The sequence below is a fragment of the Heterodontus francisci genome, chromosome 16 (assembly GCF_036365525.1).
Source record: "Heterodontus francisci isolate sHetFra1 chromosome 16, sHetFra1.hap1, whole genome shotgun sequence".
Lineage (NCBI taxonomy): Eukaryota > Metazoa > Chordata > Chondrichthyes > Heterodontiformes > Heterodontidae > Heterodontus > Heterodontus francisci.
In genome coordinates, this window is record NC_090386.1 from 88,461,860 (window position 1) to 88,484,334 (window position 22,475).

Sequence of the window (22,475 nt, forward strand, 5' to 3'; positions counted from 1 at the left end):
GAGGGTAAAGCAGTGGATGTGGTGTATATGGATTTCAGTAACGCGTTTGATAAGGTTCCCCACGGTAGGCTATTGCAGAAAATACGGAAGTATGGGGTTGAAGGTGATTTAGAGCTTTGGATCAGAAATTGGCTAGCTGAAAGAAGACAGAGGGTGGTGGTTGATGGCAAATGTTCATCCTGGAGTTTAGTTACTAGTGGTGTACCGCAAGGAACTGTTTTGGGGCCACTGCTGTTTGTCATTTTTATAAATGACCTGGAAGAGGGTGTAGAAGGGTGGGTTAGTAAATTTGCGGATGACACTAAGGTCGGTGGAGTTGTGGATAGTGCCGAAGGATGTTGTAGGGTACAGAGGGACATAGATAGGCTGCAGAGCTGGGCTGAGAGATGGCAAATGGGGTTTAATGCGGAAAAGTGTGAGGTGATTCACTTTGGAAGGAGTAACAGGAATGCAGAGTACTGCAGAGGGCTAATGGGAAGATTCTTGGTCGTGTAGATGAACAGAGAGATCTTGGTGTCCAGGTACATAAATCCCTGAAGGTTGCTACCCAGGTTAATAGGGCTGTTAAGAAGGCATATGGTGTGTTAGCTTTTATTAGTAGGGGGATCGAGTTTCGGAGCCACGAGGTCATGCTGCAGCTGTACAAAACTCTGGTGAGACCGCACCTGGAGTATTGCGTGCAGTTCTGGTCACCGCATTATAGGAAGGATGTGGAAGCTTTGGAATGAGTGCAGAGGAGATTTACTAGGATGTTGCCTGGTATGGAGGGAAGGTCTTACGAGGAAAGGCTGAGGGACTTGAGGTTGTTTTCGTTGGAGAGAAGGAGGAGGAGAGTTGACTTAATAGAGACATATAAGATAATCAGAGGGTTAGATAGGGTGGATAGTGAGAGTCTTTTTCCTCGAATGGTGATGGCAAACACGAGGGGACATAGCTTTAAGTTGAGGGGTGATAGATATAGGACAGATGTCAGAGGTAGTTTCTTTACTCAGAGAGTAGTAGGGGCGTGGAACGCCCTGCCTGCAACAGTAGTAGACTCGTCAACTTTAAGGGCATTTAAGTGGTCATTGGATAGACATATGGATGAAAATGGAATAGTGTAGGTCAGATGGTTTCACAGGTCGGCGCAACATCGAGGGCCGAAGGGCCTGTACTGCGCTGTAATGTTCTAATTCTAATTCTAATTCACTCTCACTTCACCTCTTGAGTTTAGCTCTTTTGTCCATGTTTGAACCAAGGCTGTAATGAGGTCAGGAGCTGAGTGACCCTGGCGGAACCCAAACTGAGCGTCACTGAGCAGGTTATTGCTAAGCAAGTACCGCTTGATAGCATTGTTGATGACACCTTCCATCACTTTACTAATGATTGAGAGTAGGCTGATGGGGTGGTAATTGGCCAGGTTGGACTTGTCCTGCTTTTTGTGTTTCAGACACATCTGGGCAACTTTCCACATTGCTGGGTAGATGCCCGTATTGTAGCTGTATTGGAACAGCTTGGCTAGGGGCGTGGCAAGTTCTGGAGCACAGGTCTTCAGTATTATTGCCAGAATGTTGTCAGGGCCCATAGTCTTTGCAGTATCCAGTGCCTTCAGTCATTTCTTTATATCATGGGGAGTGAATCGAATTGGCTGAAGACTGACATCTGTGATGCTGGGGACTTCAGGAGGAGGCCGAGATGAATCATCCACTCGGCACTTCTGGCTGAAGATTGTTGCAAATGCTTCAGCCTTATCTTTTGCACTGATGTGCTGGGTTCCCCCATCATCGAGGATGGGGATATTTGTGGAGCCATCTCCTCCAGTTAGTTGTTTAATTGTCCACCACTATTCACGGCTGGATGTGGCCTTGGTTATGGGATTGCTTAGCTCTGTCTATTGCATGTTGCTTACGCAGTTTGGCACGCAAGTAGTCCTGTGTTGTAGCTTCACCAGGTAGACACCTCATTTTGAGGTATGCCTGGTGCTGCTCCTGGCATGCCCTCCTGCACTCTTCATTGAACCAGGGTTTGTCTCCTGGGTTGAGTACAATTCTGCTGCTGATGATGATCCACAGCGCCTCATGGATGCCCAGTTTTGCATTGCTAGATCTGTTCGAAATCTATCCCATTTAGCATGGTAGTCGTGCCACACAACACGATGGAGGATATCCTCAATGTGAAGGCAGGACTTCGTCTCCAGAAGGACTGTGCGGTGGTCACTCCTATCATTACTGTCATGGACAGAGGCCCAAAAGAAAGAAGAAGAAGGTTCCCTCACCACCTGCCACAGACCCAGTCTAGCAGCTATGTCCTTTAGAACTCAGCCAGCTCGGTCAGTAGTGGTTTGCAAGTAGACTCCTTCCATATCTGCAGGGAAGGTGAAGGTCAGGAGCCTGGAGAAGAAAATGCCCAACAGAGTGGGGGCTAGGACACAACCCTGTTCTACTCCATTCTTCACTCTGAAACTGTTGGAAGTGGAGCCATGTACAGTGCAGTGCATGTTGTAATGGAAGGAGTGAATGAGACTGAGGAACTTTGGTGAACAGCCAATTTTTCCCAAAATCTTGTAGAGCCCTGCTCTGCTGACGGTGTTGAATGTCTTAGTGAGATGTACAAAAGTAAAGTAATGGGGTATACTCTGTTCCCTACACTTCTCTTGTAGCTGGCGTATGGAGACGATCATATCTACAGTAGATCTGTCAGCACAGAAGCCGCACTGCGCTTCCTGGTACACTCGGGCTACAAGTAAATGGAGTCTTTTAAGTATGACCCTAGCAAAGGCCTTCCCCATGATGCTAAGGAGTGAGCTGCCCTTGTAGTGGTGGCAGTCTCCTCTGTTGCCTTTGTTTTTGAATAGTATGATGATTTTGGAGTCACGCATCTCCTGTGGAACAGAACCTACTTTCCAGCAGAGAAGGAGAAGTTCATAAAGGTGTGGCAATAGATGGGATGTTTTATGCTTGAGCAGGTCAGCTGGGCTTCTGTCCTTGCCCAGTACCCTTCTGTTCACTAGGTAGAAGGACTGAAAACGAGAGGGCACAGATTTAAAGTATTTTTGTAAGAGAAGCAAAAGTGACATGAGTAAAATCTTTTTCATGCAGCGAGTTGTTAAGGACTGGAATGAGCTGCCTGAGATTATGGTGGAGGCAGGTTCATTTGAAGCATTCAAAAGGGAATTAGGCAGTTATATGAAAAGGAGGGCGGCATAATGGCACAGTGGTTAGCACCGCAACCTCACAGCTCCAGGGACCCGGGTTCGATTCCAGGTACTGCCTGTGTGGAGTTTGCAAGTTCTCCCTGTGTCTGCGTGGGTTTTCTCGGGTGCTCCGGTTTCCTCCCACAAGCCAAAAAGACTTGCAGGTTGATAGGTAAATTGGCCATTATAAATTGTCACTAGTATAGGTAGGTGGTAGGGAAATATAGGGACAGGTGGGGATGTTTGGTAGGAATATGGGATTAGTGTAGGATTAGTATAAATGGGTGGTTGATGTTCGGCACAGACTCGGTGGGCCGAAGGGCCTGTTTCAGTGCTGTATCTCTAATCTAATCTAATCTAAATGTGAAGGGTTATGAGGAGAAGACAGGGGAATGGAACTGAGTGACTTGCTCTTTCAGAGAGCCAGTGCAGACATGATGGGCCGAATGGCCTCCTACTGCATTGTAACACTTCTGTGATTCTGTGGCCTATGGCCTGCACGAGCTTCAGTGATGAGGGATCGTCATCTAACTCATCCATGACAGGGAGTTGCGGGAGAACATCACAGGAGTACAGCTCACAGTAGTGTTCAGCCCAGTGGGATATCTGTCTACGTCTGTCAGTGAGTGCTTCACCATCTGCTGACTTTGGTGATGGCAGGGCCAAGCACCCCCTTGGTCCCTTCATACACAGCTCATGAATTTCCTTTGTCACATGCAGTTTGGATTTCTTGACCTCGGTTGATCCAGTGTTTGTTTGTGAAGTATCTCCCTGTCATTTGCATGGCCATCTTGGCTCCTTTCAGGTTGTGCAGGGTCTTAGCTGTTGGGTTTATGTTGTACATCATGTCGGCTTTGTTTTTTTTTGCATCAATATGACAGATATCATCTCAGCTGAGTAGGTTTAGCAATATCCAAATCAAAAGGCAAATTTAACAACACGAACAAAGCTCCCTTTGTAAGCTCTGTTTATATATTCAATACTGGGTCAGTAAGTCCTGTTATAGATGAGAAAATGCACAACCGTTATTGTTCAGACACTAATGCTTCCCCAGCACTGCATCAAAATGTTTTGAAAGTAATTCTAGGGTTCTTGCCTCTCTTACTGCATCTGGAAGTCCATTTCATATGTCCATCACTTTTTGTGTTGAAGAATTTCCTAGTGGAGTTCCTAAATTTGCCTCATACTAAAAAAAGACTTTAGTTTATACAGTGATTTTCTTGACCACCAGATGTCTCAAAGTGCTTTACAGCCAATGAAGTATTTTTTTCAGCATAGTCACGGTTGTAATGTAGGAAACACAGCAGCCAATTTGCGCACAGCAAGCTCCCACAAACAGCAGTGCGAAATGACCAGATCATCTGTTTTTGTGATGTTGATTAAGGGACACAGGGATAACTCCCCTGCTCTTCTTCGAAATAGCGCCATGGGATCTTTTACATCCACCTGAGAGGGCAGATGGTAGCGGGGGGAGGTGGGAGGGCAGGTGGCTGAATTTTGTGCTCTTGACGGAAGCGGGTTTGGTGGCATGGGGGGTGTTGTGTGCAGAATCTCCGCGGAGTCGTCCACCATGAAACCCGGCGCCGTACCACTGGGTCGATTTTGTGGGAGGCGGGAATGTCCCATGGCAGTACTGATGCCCCACGCAATGGAATTATAATTTAAATGTTTGAAGTGCTGCTTTAAATAAATTTGAATCGAATTCACTGCGAACCAACGATGGTTCCTCAATTTTGTGGGGTTGATGTGCGACACGCATTTGCCTTCAGTTTTGCAACTTTGAAAGCTGGTGCCACCGAGGTTAGAGTCCTCCGTGCCGTGAAAGGGGAAGATAACCTAACCAGAGTAGCCTAGGGGAAGTGGGGTTTATGGTGGCTGTTGCTGCTATGCTGAGTGTCCAAGGAGCTTGTGAGTGAATGGAGGGAACATCAGGTGAACGGTGTATCCATTGCCGCCCCAACCATGTGATTGGGGGGGGGCATCCACCGCCATTGTGCAAAATGGCCACACTCTGCGTAATTGCAGCTGCGTGGCTGCTCATGTCACAAGTGGAACGACTGCCTTTTTGTGCACCTGCTGCTGCTGCCAGTAGTGGGATCATAAAATTCCGCCTGGGACTTCAGTTTAATGTCTCATCCAAAAGACAGCACCTCTGACAGTGCAGCACTCCCTCAGTACTGCTCTGGAGTGTCAGCCTGGATCAGTTTAAACCTGTGTCCCTTCAGCTTGTTTGCATAATTTAATTTAAAGTTTTTTCTGATGCCCATTCCTAAACTGGGAAAGGAAGTCCGCCCGATCTATCCACATAACTCTGAGCCCCAACAACAAAGATCAGTCAGTCCATGGGAAAACCAACTCTCTTATGTATGCGTGTGTTAGAAGCCACTTTCTAAAAATCTGTCTTGGCTTTTTTACACAGGCAAGAAGTGAAATATTATTTGGCACTTACAAATTTCATCGTATGAGGAGTTCCACTACATCTGGTTCGGATTTACTGTCTGACAGTTTGAAGGCACATTGAGAAAAATGAGTTAAAGTGGTGCTACACAAATCATTGAACTGGACATTTCAACAGTGGTTCAAACACCTTCCTTTTCTGTTGCAACCTCTACGATCCAATAAAACACTGCTCCGTTTTCTGCTTCTTTGGACTGTGAGGCTCACACAGCTGTCCACTCTGTAAATAAGGAATGTCATCCTGAGAATGATTATTGCCTGTGACCTTAATTATATGTATACATATTTTTTTTTAAATAACATTCATTCCAGTTCATATACGTATATATAATTCAGAAGAACAGCAGCCAGATTAGATAAAATGCTTTCTAATTAGAGGCATGAGTGTAATTGACATAATTTTAAATTGATTTTTCACCAAAAGACTTACATTTATGTAGCACATTTCACAATCGTAGGATGTCCCAGAGCGCTTTACAGCCAATCAAAGTACGTTTTTAGGAGTAGTCACTCCCGTCATATAGGACACGCAGCAGCCATTATGTGCGCTGCAAGCTCCAACAAGCAGCAATGAGATAAATGACCAATAATCTGTTTTTGTGATGTTTGTTGAGGGATAAATATTGGTCAGGACATTGGGGAGAGTTTCTCTAGGTTTTCTTCAAAATAGTGCCATGATTTGTTTTACATCTATCTGAGAGGGCAGACAGGGCCTCAGTTTAACCTCTCATCCAATAGATGACACCTTGAACAGTGCAGTACTCCCTCAGTACTGCACTGGAGTGTGTCAGCTGAGATTTTGTGCTGGTCTCTGGAGTGGGACTTGAACCAACAACCTGCCTGACTCAGTGTTGAGAACGTTACCATCTGAGGCACACCTGACACCTTCTAAGGGCAGCCAAATAAGAAAAGATCTGCATGCAGAATTTCACTGGTAGCAGACACGACATTAGGGTTGTTTCATTCAGTTCAATTCTATGCTTTTGAGTTGGGACATCAGAGGTTTTTTCACTGTGTTCACGGTGTCCCAGTTTAATCAGGCAGAACCACGTTCATATTGTTCTTCTTAGAGCAGAGGTCAAGGGAGCAGAATCAATCGACATTAAAAAGTGCATTTCTGCCGGGTGATACTTTTCAGAGAGAAGGAAATAAAACTTGCGGGGCATCGAGTGGGGAGTGGGACTGACTGGATTGCTCTGTAGAAAGCCAGCATGGACTTGATGGGCCGAATGGCCTGCTTCTACACCGTAAATGACTCTACCAGATGCAACAGTTCGAGGGGCTGAATGGCCTACTCCTGTACCTATTTAATAGAGGTGTTCATAAGCATGAAGGGCTTTTCATAGAGTAAATAAGGAGAAACTGTTTCCACTGGCAGGAGGGTCTGTAACCAGATGAGACAGATTTAAGATAATTCCCAAAAAAATGATGGAAGGAATTTTTTTTTACACAACGAGTTGTTGTGATCTGGAATACGCTGCCTGAAAGGGCGATGGAAGCAGATTGAATAGTAACTTTCAAAAATGAATTGGATAAACAGTTGAAAAGGAAAATTTTGCAGGGCTATGGGGAAAGAGCAGGGGAGTGAGACGAATTGGATAGCTCTTTCAGAGGGCCGGCACAGGCACAACGGGCTGAATGGCCTCCTTCTGTGCTGTATGATTCTATGATTCTATATTGTGCTCACTTTCACAGAAAGGAGCGGGAAGCCCCTGAGATTCCGACGGTCCAGCGGACAGGAAGGCGATGTGGTCGCAGAGCTCAGAAGAATATCTGCCTGTCTCCCAGTGACCCATACTCTGGAATCCTGCACTCAGGTATTTGACACCTCATCTATCCTCTGGGGTTAAAGCAATGAATAAAACCCTGGCGGTGAGGGTGTTGCAAAACTCTGCCACAGTCTTCAGGTTCACCTTATATAAGAATTAATCTACAAAAGATCCAGTAACACAACCATGCTAACTTTTACTTTCCGTAACCAGTAATAAGCATCTAATATGTTGTCGCGGGTGCGATGCTGGTTGACTCTCTTTACTTCAAAAGGTTGCTGGAGCAGTTCTTGACTGGGACAGAGATTGCATCGTATAGAAGGTGAGTGCTTTAAGTTGACACTTGGCTCATGTGATCTGCTGATAGAGTACAAGAGCAAGGATGTTATGTTGAACTTGGTATAAGACACTAGTTCAGCCTCAGCTGGAATACTATGTCCAGTTCTGGGCACCGCACTTTAGGAAAGACGTGAGGCCAGTGGAGAGAGTACGGAAAAGATTCACGAGAATGGTTCCAGGGATGAGGAATTTCAGTTATGAAGATAGATTGGATAAATTGGCACTGTTTTCCTTGGAGGAGAGAAGATTGAGAGGTGATTTGATTGAGGTATTCAAAATCATGAGGGGTCTGGACAGAGTAGATTGAGAGAAACTGTTCCCACTTGTGAAACAATCGAGAACGAGAGGGCGCAGATTTAAAGTATTTGGTAAAAGAAGCAAAAGTGACATGAGGAAAAACGTGGTTAAGGTCTGGAATGCGCAGTCTGAGAACGTGGTGGAGGCAGGTTCAATTGAAGCCTTCAAAAGGGAATTAAAACAGTTCTATGAAAAGGAAGAATGTGCAGGGTTAGGGGGAGTAGGTGGGAGAATGGAACTGAGTGAATTGCTCATTCAGAGAGCTGGTGCGGACACGATGGGCCGAATGGTCTCCTTCTGCACTGTAACAATTCTGTGATTCTGTGATTGATTCAGTCGCCTGAGAGGGTTGGAGAGGAATTTTGCATGAGTATTTTTTTCCGTATTTTCCCTGGGTTTTCCCCCCTGTTTTTTGCCTCTCCAGGAGGTTGCATGGCAGCAGGGGCCGTGGTGTTGCGGTGGGGAGGAGTGTGGGGGAGGGAATGTAGGGAAGGGGACGGGGGCGGGGAGGGAATGTGTTGGGGTGGTCGTGTGGGGGGAGGATTGTGGAGGGGAGTGATGTGGGGGTAGGAGTTTTCAGGGGAGGGGGTGTGGGGGAGGGAATGTGTGGGGGTGGTCGTGTGGGGGGAGGATTGTGGAGGGGAGTGATGTGGAGGGGTGTTGGAGGAGGGGTTGTGTGGGGCGGGGTGTGGGTGGGGAGGGGATGTGTGGCAGAGGCCATGTAAGGGGGAGAGGATGTGGGGGAGGGAAAGAGGGGTAGGGAATGTGTGGGGGAGGTGGTGTGCAGGGAGGGATGTGGGTGGGGAGGGGTGTGGGGGAGGGGATGTGAGGGAGGGGATGGGTGGTGGAGGTCGTGTGGAGGGGTGTAGAGGATGTGGGGGAAGGGGTGTGGTAGGGAATGTGTGGGGGAGGTGGTGTGGAGGGAGGGGTGTGGGTGGGGAGGGAATGTGGGGTGGAGGGGATGCTTGGGGGAGGGGATGTATGGGGGAGGGGTGTGGGGGCATGGGGACGTCTAGCCCTGACACTCCAGCCTTCCTGACGTCTAGAGCAGGCCGACTGGACTAGAAGGTCTGTCTCTGCCCCTTTCTTTTTTTGTATGCAACTTGAGCAATTCAATTTATTATATTTAGAGCTGCTTTAAACATCCATTTTCAGACCCACCCAACCCTCTGATAGAGGTGTTTTTGAAAAATAATTATCTGGATATGGGGGTTGCTGGTAAGGCCTGTCCCTAATTGCCTTTAAAAAGGTGGTGAGCCACCCTCTTTAATCACTGCAGTGCATGTGGTGAAGAGTAATCAAGGCACGAGCTGCAATCTCTGCTGCAGTGGGGAGCTCCTGCAGAGCTGTTTGTTAATTATTCGTTAAAGACACAGATTAAAACAATGATTCATTTGGCAGGGCCAGTTGCGATGAGCAACGCCCACATCATTGCAGGCATTCCCCAGCCCTGCTGTATACAGAGGGCACGACAAGAGCAACTTACATTTATATAGCACCTTTAATGTGGTAAAACATCCTAAAATGCTTGAGGGCAGCGGATTCAGACAATGAATTGACACTGAGCCAAAGAAGGAGCTATGAACAGCTTAGAAAGGGGGTGGGGGGGGGGGGCTGGGGGTTGGTGCCTGAGGAGAGGAAACTGTTAACAATATCAACTAGCACGTGGGCCAGGAAGCAACGTTGGACGGTCAGCAGTTTGGTGGGAATAGAGCCAAGAGAGCAGGAGGTAGATATCACGGATAAGATGAGCTCGGTGAGGACATGAGAGCAAATGGGATCGTAACAACTCACTGCATAAATAAAATGTCACCTCATCTCCACCCTGGATCTTCAGCCTATTTCTAATTTTGTTTACACAATAGCTCTCCGACAATCGCCTATGCCACAGGTTGTCAATCTGCAAGAGGATCCTGGGGTTCACAAGGTCACGTGATTTCTGTCCATTTTGTGGAAGACACACTGGGAATATTGACATAACAGCCGAACCCCAGTGCTAGCTGTCTAAAGAAAAATATCTATAATTAAACCAGAATCTCATGGCCCTGGAGATACAGGTTGAAAATCTATTGCCTGGATGATACTTCAGTGAAAGAAAGAATTTATACAGTGCCTTTCACAATATCGGGACGTTCCAAAAAACTTCACAACCAAGAGGGAAGATGGGGCCTTACTTTAATGTCTCATACCAATGATGGCACCTCCAACAATGCAGCATTCCCTCAGTACTGCACTAGAATGCCAGCCTAGATTTTGTGCTCAGATCTCTGGAGTGCGGCTTGAATTTGCAACCTTCTTACTCAGGGGTGAGAGTGTAGTACTGAGGGCGTGCTGCACTGTGGGAGGTGGCATTTTCCAAATAACACATTAAACCGAGGCCTCCTGTCTGCCCTCTCAGGTGGATGTAAAAGATCCCACAGCAATACTTTTGCAGAAGAGCAGGGGAGTTATCTATAATATTACTTGTTTCTTTGGTATGTGAACTGTTGTTAGACTCATAGGACTACAAAGTAATATCCAAAGTAAATGTGGGTTTTTATTATAACTTAATTAGAACATATATATACAACACTGCAGGAGCACACCAATACACGGCTTACTCTGTCAGGCTACACCCACAACTCCCTGGTCATATGTGACACGACATCACTTCCTCCAGTTACCTTCACTTTCAGTTGCTTAAGGTGGTCCTCTTAAGTTTGTCCCAGAACATCCCCCTATTTTGCCAAAGACAAAAACATATGTTCAATATACAATGATGTTGCGGTTCAGACTAACTGTACAAGATTAAAACAAAACATTATTTACAAGTTAGTAAGTTTAACACTCTTTAAGATGTAGAGGATGTTTACTTATTTGTCCCAATCTTGTTATCGTAAACCTCTTCCCAGAGCTGAGCTCATCTTGATGACTCCTCTGAGACTCTGGTGACTCAGAACTTTGGTTAACATGTTCTTCCTCAGTGCTTGTAGCCTCTGTATGTTAATCTTCAGACTTTATCTTCACATTTCCTTCCATCATTGAGTATTGCATCTATGGTGTGCCCTTTCTTCTTTTCTAGCAGGCCTTCTTGAAAGGCCTCTATTGGGGTAGATGTGAATACTAGCTCTATAACCCGTTCTGACAATTCAATATCTGTGAAATCACATTCTTGAGCTTTGTCTCAACACTCTGTAACAAACTGGTCAATGGACTCATCTTGCCTTTACCAGTAGCTCAAGCCTATGTACTCGGAAATTTACCGTCACCTTGAGTTGCTCCTCCAGTAATGCCCATATCTTGCTAGGGTCCTTCTGATTCTCACCTGACAATCCTGATGTGCTGATCCATTGCAGGCCCTTCTTGCCTAATGCGATCTTGATTTTGATAGCTTGTTTCTCTGATTTGCTCACTTCTTGATCCAGGAAACATAGTTCCAACCGTTGTTGAAACTGTTTAAATTCAGGTGCTATGCCCAACACCTTCCAATCCATGATTGGATATCCGAAAGACATTTTCTGTATGATCTTGCTGTTTCTTAAATAGTCTTTTACACAGGTTTTCTTTTTCACAGGCACACTTCTTTCTGTTTCCTTTTTTAGACAGGTTTGTCTTTTTTGAAGGACTGTCCTTTGTAAAAGTGAGGGACTACAGCTGCTTTGTTTAAACAGCTTGTTCAATTTTTTTTTAACTCAGAACTTTTTTTAAACTGAGAGCAGTTTTTGTTAGAGGGCTACAGCTTGCAGTACCGGCAGCTGCCACAGCCACCTTTTACTTTGTGCTGGACCTCCAGTGGCAGTGTTGAGCTCTTCCCGCTCTTTTCGGCTTAGAGCCCACCCATGAAGCAAAAAAGGGAAAACTAAAGCAGTTATAGATGTACTACTTCTTTTCAAATTTTTCGATCCACTGCCAGATTAGTTGAAAATGCTGATCTCCCGGCAAATTGCCTACGGTACTCACAGAGTCTCAACACTTCTCAGGGTCCTGTCTGTGCTCTCTGCCTGAATCTTTAGCTACTACAGGTAGGCAGTTGGCTGTTCCTTGTTCTCTTTTGGTGTGTTCTTCAGAAAAAAATCAAACATTGCCACGATGTAATATTTGGTGTTCTTCACTAAAAATCTATCCCAAACTTTGCCACTATGTAATATTACTTGTTCCTTTGGTACGTGAACTATTGTAAGACACGCAGAACTACAAGTAATATCCAAAGAAAACATGGTTTTTATTATAACTTAACTAGAACATATATATATATCATATATATAGAGCTACTGCAGGAGCACACCAATACACATCTCACTCTGTCAGGCTACACCCACACCTCCCTGATCAGGTGGGACACAACATCCAGTGACCTTCACTTACAGTTTCTTAAGGTGGTCCTCTTAAGGTCGTCCCAAAATATTATCCACAGTGTCCTGGCCAAAATTTATCCCTCAATCAACATCACAAAAAACAGATTATCTGCTCATTGCCTCATAGTTGTTTGTGGGAGCTTGCGGTGTGCAAATTGGCTGCCATGTTTTCTACATTACAACAGTGATGACACTTCAGAAAATATTTAATTGACTGTTACGCCCTTTGGGGCATCCTGAGGTCATGAAAGCTACCCAATGCAAGTTTTCTTTCTTTCTTTCGTTTCCTCATTAGAAAAATGAGTAAAGAAACAAGTAGAACCAACTCTGGTTGTATGGGCTGGCATTGCTTCAGACAATCCTGAAGGATAACATTCAGATTCAGTTAAACCAGAATAATGATTTAGGACAGGACTAAACTCTGCAGCAGCTCTGTGAAACTACTGCCACCTGGTGGATTTGGAAACACATTCACCAATAAAAAAAACCCTTTAATCCAGGAATTACAGGTGGCGCTCAAATTGTCTTAACCATGGAACTGAATAAGGAAACTGTAGACACAAAATAAACATAGATAAACTATGGGAAAACATGTTTAAGGGTTCTCAGCAGCAATTATCGTGTGACATTATAAATGGGTTTATACGCTGTCAGTTACTGATTACCAAAATAGGGATTAAAATAGCAGAAATGAACAACAAACTTGACGGGGGGTATTTTACAACTTCACTATCTGGGCAGTACCCCAATTATAACCACAGCTGATAGCAATATCCTAATGACCAGTGACTAATGTATTATTCAGTAATATTAATAACGCATAAATTTGAACTCATCCAAAGCTCTGCTGCCCGTATCCTAACTCATATGGAAACCGGCAGGTACCACCTGGGGCAGCAGAGTCAACACACTACGCACCGCTTCACTCTCCCTGGTCGACCCAACAGCACAGTACTGCTGCTCAATCTGGCTCAGGAGCTGCCACACAGACATGGTAGATATCCACCTCGGTTGAGACGAACAACAGCTTGAGTGGCTTCCTATGCTAGCACAAATTGAACCTCCTGATGTACACAGGGAAAACATTCTCCTCAAAGAACATCACCGGCTGACAGCCAACGAAGCACTTCCAGTGGAACAGGGACTTTAAAAAAAAAAAACCACGCACTCGCCTGAAAACTTGTAGCCCCTACTGGAACACACTCCACACCCTACCAACTGACGACAGCCCCGCCTCTCGATGGTGCGCCTCCTGGTTGACTGCAAACGTCACCAACCACATCTTGGTGACTGACCCAAGTGGTGAAGTCCCAAGTTTCAACCTCCCACTGAAAATCTGGACAGTCCTCAACTGCTTGAAGAAAGGCCAGGGAAGATGGTGGAACATGAAGACCAGGTCAAACTGTGACTGTGGCCATCCAAGTCACACCATCACCCATACACTGAACACTCGCCCTGAGAGATCCATTCCTGGTAGCATCATAACCATTCACACTTCATCAGCTGAAGCCACTGAATGGATTATTAACCTCAATATTGAATTATAACTGCTTCCCCAGCCATACAAATATATATATAGTCATAGCCATTCACTTGCAGTGGCTTCTCTTCCTGCTCTGGCACCATTCCCCCTGGAGTCAACTCAAGGATCTGTTTCTGGCCCCTCCTATCTGTCATCTACAAGCTGCCCCTCAATGACATCATGCAAAAACATGTCAAGTTCCACATGTACACTGACGACCCCTATCTCTACTTCACCACTACCATTGTACCAAGTATGAGGGAATGATGTAAAGTTCATTCAAAATAAAAAATGTAAACATTTCGAAAATACCACATGGCTTCTAGAAAGTTCTATTTATGGGAGGAGGAGGAAGCAGATGATGTGATGGCTGTAGTTGTCTGTTTTGAGGGGGAAACAGTATCAACATTTTATGTTGATTTTATTCAAATGGCAGAAACTGCACTTACGACATGACAGTAACCAAAATTACCTTTTGAACTATTCCTTTCCTCATTCTAGGTGTCTGCGTTGAACCCGAGAGCCAATGGGTGACTCAGGTTAACAGGCTGCAGCAACTGATTGACAGATTGGAGTGCAAGGTACAAAGCTGTTATTCACAGTGGCTTACAATTCGAGGCTGGCTCTTGTAGGGAGGGAGAGCTGCTCCTTTGAAGGTGCCACCTTTCAGATGAGATATTAAGAAAAGGCCCTCATCTGCCCTCTCAGGTGGACACAAAAGATTCCTTGGTACTATTTCGAAGAAGAGCAGGGGAGTTCACCCCAGTGTCCTGACCAATAACTCTTTAACAAAAGTAATCTGGTCATTTATTTCATTCATATGTCTGGAATCTTGCTAAGGTCAGGATGTTCTAAAGTGTCTTACAGTGAATGTAGTACTTTTTGAAATGTTGTAATGTAGGAATTGCGACGAGATCCCATAGACAGCAACATGACAATCTGGTTATGCTCCCTATTTGAGCCGGTAGCCACCTTCAAAGCTGTTTTTTAACCTCAGGGACAACCACGTATGTGAGGCATCAAGGCTTTCCCCCTCAGAGGACCCCCCCAAGTGCCACGTGTTCGGTGACACCAGCAAGTGGCTCCCTCCCAGTAGCCAGCTGCCAAAAGGAGAAGGGCATCTCATTGCCATCAGCCTTTTATACCGTAATATACTGGCGATACTGATTCTCAGTTTGCAGTTCACTTTTACATTGAACAATTTACCACATTATGCTTGTTATTTTAAAAGAGAAAGGCATGTTCATAATGAAACACTTGAAGGAGAAAAAGTTGCAGGGATATGGGGAAAGCGCAGGGGAGCAGGACTAACTGGTTTGCTCTTCGAAAGAGCCAGCATAGTCTTGAGAGGCTAAATGGGCCGTACTACTGAGCCGTACTTTTCTATGATTTTATTTTATGATTCTAAGGGAAACACTAGAGCAGGTGAAGGAAGGATATATTTATTCACCCAGGGAAAGCACCATGTGAAGAAATCTTTAGGCCTCTTCAGATCTTTGTATCGAAGGACAATGTGCATTTATTTTGTGTTCTGTTGTTCTGATTGTAGTAATACAGGAAACGGAACTTATATAAGACTGAATCATAAATCAGGTGATTGAGACTTGCATTATAATGTTTTACCAAAGAGGTCTGAAGGGCGATTGAGGAATGATTTAATTGAAATGGTTAAAATGATAAGAGAGTTCAACAGGGTCAATAAAGAGAATCCATTTCCTCGAGTGGGGGCGGGGGGGGAATCTAGGACAACAGGTCATAATCTTAAAATTAGAGCTAGGCTCTTTAGGAGTGAAGTCAGGAAGCATGTTCTTCGCACAAAGGATAGTGGAAATCTGGAACTCACTCCTCCAAAAGGCTGTGGATACTGAGTCAATTGAAACTTTCAGGACTGAGATCAATATACTTTTGTTTGGTAAGGATATTAAGAGATTATGGAGCTAAGGCAAGCAACTGGGGTTGAGTTACAGAGCAGCCATGATCGAATTGAATGTTGCAAGTGGCTTGTGGGGCTGAATAGCTGACTCCTAATCCTATGTTATGGGTTGAATATGGGATTCAAGGATTTTCCATTTATTTGAAGGTGGGAAGAAGGAGTTATGACAGTATCAAAGGTAGACTGTGTTAAACAGATGGCATGAGTTCATTCATAAGTTGAGTTCTGATGTCACTTGGCAGCTGTCATTTGACGGTGGCTTGATGCTGGTCACTAAAAGTGGGAAATATTCCTTTTTCTCACCTTGATGAGCATTAAATTTCACTACACATTATGTTTAACTAACTAACCAACCTTTTTATTATGTTTACTGTAGACTCCAAGACTGGAGCCCCTAAAGGAAGAAGTAATTGAGGAAGCAACTAAATCTGTAAGTTTAGAGCGAAACCTGTCTCCCGGTAGATTGGTTACAGACTCAGTGGTACTGTCTGACTGAAAGTTGTGATAACATATCAACATGCAAGGGCAGGGCGTCTTTAGCCTCCTTGTCTCGAGAGACAATGGGTAAGCGCCTTGAGGTGGTCAGTGGTTTGTGGAGCAGCGCCTGGAGTGGCTATAAAGACCAATTCTAGAGAGACAGACTCTTCCACAGGTGCTGCAGATAAAATTGGTTGTCGGGGCTGTTACACAGTTGGCTCTCCCCTTGCGCTTCTGTCTTTTTTCCAGCCAACTGCTAAGTCTCTTCGACTCGCCACGCTTTAGCCCCGCCTTTATGGTTGCCCGCCAGCTCTGGCGATCACTGGCTACTGACTCCCACGACTTGTGATCAATGTCACAGGACTTCATGTTGCGTTTGCAGACGTCTTTAAAGCGGAGCCATGGACGGCCGGTGGGTCTGGTACCAGTGACGAGCTCGCTGTACAATGTGTCCTTGGGGATCCTGCCATCTTCCATGTGGCTCACATGGCCAAGTCATCTCAGGCGCCGCTGGCTTAGTAGGGTGTCTATGCTGGGTACCTGCATCTAATCTGAACCAAACCTATGGAATGCATACAGAAGAGGCTACCCATGGAGTTACACAAAGACGCAACCCCACTTGAGTTAGCTGAGTATAAAATGCAGCATGAGAGACATGAGTGTGCCAGATTTGAAGATTCCCATGTTGTCACCAGTAGATGCCCATAAATGGCCCATGCTTGGCAGACTCAGTGCACATAGCCTGACTCTAAAACAAGCGATTGCTTGCCAAACAATTGCCAAGTTTGCATTCAGGAAAGCACAGTCCTGTTACGGGACAGCCTATTCATGAAAATGTTTATTGAAAGGGATCATTCGCTCTGGTACTAGATCATGCTCCACATAGCCTTCAGCACCTACAGTAACACAAACAGTTGAAAAAAGAGAACGTTTTTGTTGATAGGGGTAGAATTCCCCGAAGAAGCATCAACTATATTATATGTAATGGATGTGTCAGAGGCAGCAATGTGACACAGTCAGTACCTGCTCCAACAAAACTGACGGAATTTACTCCCAATGACAGACTTCGAAGTGGGTCAGTATCAGTATCAATAAGTTTATCGTATCACATGAACTCGACAGAAGGTATTCACAGTGGAGGGCGGGGCTCATCTGGGAGTTTCTGATGAAATTCTTGGGTGTGCAGGGCACAATTTAAAACGTTGCAGATGATGCAAAACTTGGGAGTATTGTGAACTGTGAGGAGGATAGTGATAGACTTCAAGAGGACATAGGTTGGTGGAACAGGTGGATATGTGGCAGAGAAAATTTAATGCAGAGAAGGATGAAGTGATACATTTTGGGAGGGAGAATGAGAAGAGGCAATATAAAACAAAAGGGCACAATTCTAAAGGGGATGCAGGAGTAGAGGGACCTGGGGGTATATGTGCATAAATCATTGAAGGTGGCAGGGCAGGTTGAGAAAGCAATAATAAAGCGGACAGGATCCTGGCCTTTATAAATAGAGGCGTAGAGCACAAAAGCAAGGAGGTAATGATGAAGCTTTGTAAAACACTGGTTTGGCCTCACTGGAGTATTGTGTCCAATTCCGGGCACCACACTTTAGGAAGGATATGAAGGCTTTGGTCAGGGCGCAGAAAAGATTTATGAGAATGATTCCAGGGATGAGGGACTTCTGTTACGTGGATAGATTGGCAAAGTTGGTGTTGTTCTCCTTGGAGAAGAGAAGAGAAGATTAAGTGGAGATTTTATAGAGGTGTTCAAAATCATGAGCGGTCCGGACAGAGTAGATAGGGAAGAAACTGTTTCCATTGGTGGAAGGATTGAAAGCCAGAGGACCCAATTTAAGGTTAAAAGCAAAAGAACCAAACACAACATGAAAAAAAAACTATTTTTACGCAGCAAGTGGTTAGGATCTGAAATGCGCTGCCTGAGAGTGTGGTGGAAGCAGATTCAATCCTGGCTTTCAAAAGGGAATTGGATAAGCACCTGAAGATAAAAAAAATTGCAGGTTTATAAGGTTAAGGGTGGGGAGTGCGATTAGCTGAATTGCTCTTACAGAGAGGCAGCACAGACTTAATGGGCCAAATAGCCTCATTTTGTGCTGACCATTCTATGAGTACAATTTTATGCTGTTCAAAATGAGGTACAAATCTTGTATGATTACAATATAGTAACTGCATTTCACAGCAGGGTTTAATGAGGATGTTGTGCTGCTGTCTAACACAGGATTCTAAAAAGATTAAGCGCCTGGTGTGTATGAAATGATTACTAGCTCCACTGATATTTTATTCACAGCATTGATGTGCATTGTAAAACACGACTCAAAACCCCAGTGCCATTGCACATGAAAAATCAAAACTAAACAGAATCTTTTGATGAAGTGGAATTACAGGGTACAGATAATTGGACCATGTCGCACAGGCATAACTCAGTTACCATCTTAAGGTCATACATTCTGGGGTAAGTTTCTGCTTTGGGTGAAGTCAGGAAACCACCCAGCTCACCTCCTTCCCTAGCTCTTTGAAGAAATCCTGCCAAGATCCAGTGTGGGAGAAATTCCCTGGTGCCGCATGGATCCCAAGGAGCTGAAAAAAAATCCTGCGATTCAAATGTGTGCTGACAGAAAAACATTGATGCCACATTTCTCCTAGAAAGCCTACTAGAATAATTCTCAACATCTCCAGAATGGACTGCTTCTGAAATGATCCTAGTGACCCATCTCCCGGATGCCAGACCAAAAGAGGGACAACTGACTTCCTTCCATATCTTCTTTCTTTTTTCGTCAAGAATTAGCAAGTATTTGGCCAAAGTCGTATTTTTTTTGTCTTGTTTTTGTACCGGAACTCTGCAGAGTGAATTTCTGTATTTTTTCCAGTGTGTGTGTGAGTGTTGGCCAACATCCCCAGCTTGTACACACTACTGAGTCAGCGGCATTTGAGATGGCTTGGCCATGTGAGCCACATGGAAGATGGCAGGATCCCCAAAGACACATTGTACAGCGAGCTCGCCACTGGTATCAGACCCACCAGCTGTCCATGTCTCCGCTTTAAAGACGTCTGCAAACGCGACATGAAATCCTGTGACATTGAGCACAAGTCGTGGGAGTCAGTTGCCAGCGTTCGCCAGAGCTGGCGGGCAGCCATAAAGACGGGGCTAAAATGTGGTGAGTCAAAGAGACTTAGTAGTTAGCAGGAAAAAAGACAGAGGCGCAAGGGGAGAGCCAACTGTGCAACAGCCCTGACAAACAAATTTCTCTGCAGCACCTGTGGAAGAGCCTGTCACTCTAGAATTGGCCTTTATAGCCACTCCAGGCGCTGCTTCACAAACCACTGACCACCTCCAGGTGCGTATCCATTGTCTCTCGAGATAAGGAGGCCAAAGAAGAGTGTGAGTGTCGTTGGGGATTTTTTAAAGAGGGAGCCTTCATATTTTAATTCGTTAAATGGTTATGTCTTGTTCTATAATAAACTGTTAATTTTGTTGTTTATTAAAGAAATCTCATTAGTGTATTTTATTCTGGGATAAAAAATAGAGTGTATGATTGGCTGTATTGGTAACAGGGTGAACATTTAAATATATCTTGTGACCTGTGGAGAAGTGGAACTAGAAAAGACAGTGCACTCCTCCCACCTCGGTCGTAACAGCCTCCATTCAATAATGAAACATCTCAAGCTAACACCCGAGTCTATTGGTTGGCTTGGCACAGCTCATGGAGGAACATCAGACATGGAGGAGTGCAAACCTGTGATGGAGCCAGTCTCATCTTTTCACTAGCCAGGCCTCCTCATGGGGAACGCGATCCTGCCATCTCTCCCGATTTCCCTCTATTGACTGCACCCAAGCAGCCCAATACCCCAGAACAGAAAGAACTACTCTCACAGGTCCTCAAAAGTTGGCATCTCAACTAGCCCCCTCATCCCAACCCGCACTAAAAGAGCATGAGCAAGCTGATTTCTACCCAATAGCTTTAATAGCATCGTAAACTTATACAGGGGAAACTAAAGGCCTTCCCTTTCCTGTTCCCTACAGCACATTTTGGTGGTGCAGCGACAGATGTCAGTGCTGGAGGAGGAAGTGGAGGAGTTCCGCCAGGCTTTGAAACAATATGTGGAGTCTGCGGCCAGTCAGACAGGCAGCTTGCAGTAAGTTGGATGATGCAACTGTTCTAAATGCTTATCACCCAGAAACAATGTTAAACAATGCAGGATCTCACTATTGTAGAGAACAAAACAAATGCTCAAGGCTATAAAGACCTAGTTCTGGACAATTGTTATCCATTCATAATGTCGCTGATGTGCATCAAATTTATTTGGGTGGTTCTTATTTATACATTTGTTCCTCCAGTTAATGCCCACTATCTGCATACAATTAAACACAATTATCATCCTGGTTGATTCTTTTTCCCCTCTCTAAGCTGAGGGGCTGAGGCTAATTGTGGGGGAGACCAAAACTAGAGACCGTAAATATAAGATAGTTACCAATAAATCCAGTAGGCAATTCAGGAAAAACCTCTTTACCCTAAGAATGTGGAACTCACTACCTCAAAGATAAGTTCAGAAGAATAGCATGGATGCATTTAAGGGGAAGCTAGATAAACATATGAAGGAGGAAGGAATAGAAGGATATGCTGATAGAGTGAGATACAGTAAGTGGGAGGAAGCTCGTGTGGCACTGGCATGGACTGGTTGGGCCGAATGGCCTGTCTCTGTGCTGTATATTCTGTGTAAACCTATGTAGCCCTCCAATTGCTAACCCAAGCTTAAATCAACAAACACAATAGTTAAACTTACAGCCTTCTGGTACAGCAGAAGGCACCTGTCGCCTGGAGGGAACTTTGGGTGGTTTTTATGAAGAGACAGTTTTGTTTTGCAAAGAGTATTTGTGTCCTGTGCCAATTTTTATATTTGATGTATTCTTCCTTATCCAGCATCTCAGTTCAGAAGCTGGGGAATGAGACTTGCTTCATCGTGTATGAGTTCTGGCAGGATAGGACTTCATGGAGGAGGTGGGGATCATGTTTGGTTATTACTGATTGAGTTCGCAATTGTTTCCAAGTTATCTAAAAGCAGTACAAATTGTACTGCTAGTAGCAGATAGAAAGACTCAAGATAATTGTCAGCTTCTACAAGTCAAATAACAGAACAAAAATAAAAGGGGGCCAAAAATCCCCACATGCATGGACCCAGACACCAGACATACACATGGACCCAGACTGCAAATACACACATGGACCCAGATAGCCGATCCACTTGGATCCCTCATCCACCTGTGAACACTGACTCCAGATGCAAAAGGATACAAACATCTTTCCCTTGCATGGAAGCACTCATCTATGCACAAATCAAAAGATCTCTGCACATGCACACATCCACAATCAGAGTGGATTACACCAGAGCTGAGTCTGTGAAGAGCTCATTAAAAGTGCTGGTGTTATCACTATCCCTGTAATAGTGGCAGTCGGTGACCCTGTGGACAGGTAAGGCATATGCTATGCATGCTGACCCAACCAGCTTGTTCCCAGGGCGATGCATCTACCTATGCCCTGTGGCACAATCCAGGGCACAAGCTACTAAACTGTCTGCCATGTTTTGGTAGTTTTCGTGATGAAATGAACGCGAACCATCAAAAGATAGAACCATCAGCCACTCTGAATCTAGGGTTGCCAACCCTGCAGGATTGCCCTGGAGTCTCCAGGAATGAAAGATTCATCTCCTGGACACCGCTGAGAGCAACACCAGGACAAAACAAAATCATAGAGGTATTCAAAAATCATGTGTTCTTTTCATTTTCTCTGAACACCTTTGTTTATTAGTTATAATAATGTTGGAAAATGGGGAAAGGAAAGGATGTTTGTCTGAGTGGCAGGAGGTCAAATGATATAACCTCCAGGAATATGTCCAACCAGAGTTGGCAACCCTATTTGAGCCTTAGATGCAAATACAACATCTGCACTGGAAGTCTGGGTGAGGCAATGCCTCCTCTGTGTATATGTGTAACTTCACATTGTGTAACTTAACAATCTGTACCTTTCTCACTGATTCATGGAATGCTAACTCATTGTGTGCAAACTCTCAGCCACTTGCAAGCAAACTACAGCAAGACGTTCCAAAGGAACAATGTGGACTTCCTGGAGACTCCAGAGCTGATGACAACCATGTTGCTTCCTGGTAAG

General features: G+C 44.8%; 1 protein-coding gene across 2 annotated transcripts in view; it reads left to right on the forward strand.

Annotated features, from left to right (window-relative positions):
- LOC137378339 (N-terminal EF-hand calcium-binding protein 1-like) overlaps nucleotides 1-22,475 on the forward strand; it is a 183,656-nt gene that overhangs the window by 140,608 nt on the left and 20,573 nt on the right. For both annotated transcript variants that reach the window (XM_068048598.1, XM_068048597.1), the window contains 6 exons: nucleotides 7,325-7,446; nucleotides 14,392-14,471; nucleotides 16,200-16,253; nucleotides 20,333-20,445; nucleotides 21,231-21,308; nucleotides 22,379-22,470. In XM_068048598.1, the coding sequence (XP_067904699.1) occupies nucleotides 7,325-7,446; nucleotides 14,392-14,471; nucleotides 16,200-16,253; nucleotides 20,333-20,445; nucleotides 21,231-21,308; nucleotides 22,379-22,470 (539 nt within the window). The remainder of the gene's footprint in view (nucleotides 1-7,324; nucleotides 7,447-14,391; nucleotides 14,472-16,199; nucleotides 16,254-20,332; nucleotides 20,446-21,230; nucleotides 21,309-22,378; nucleotides 22,471-22,475) is intronic.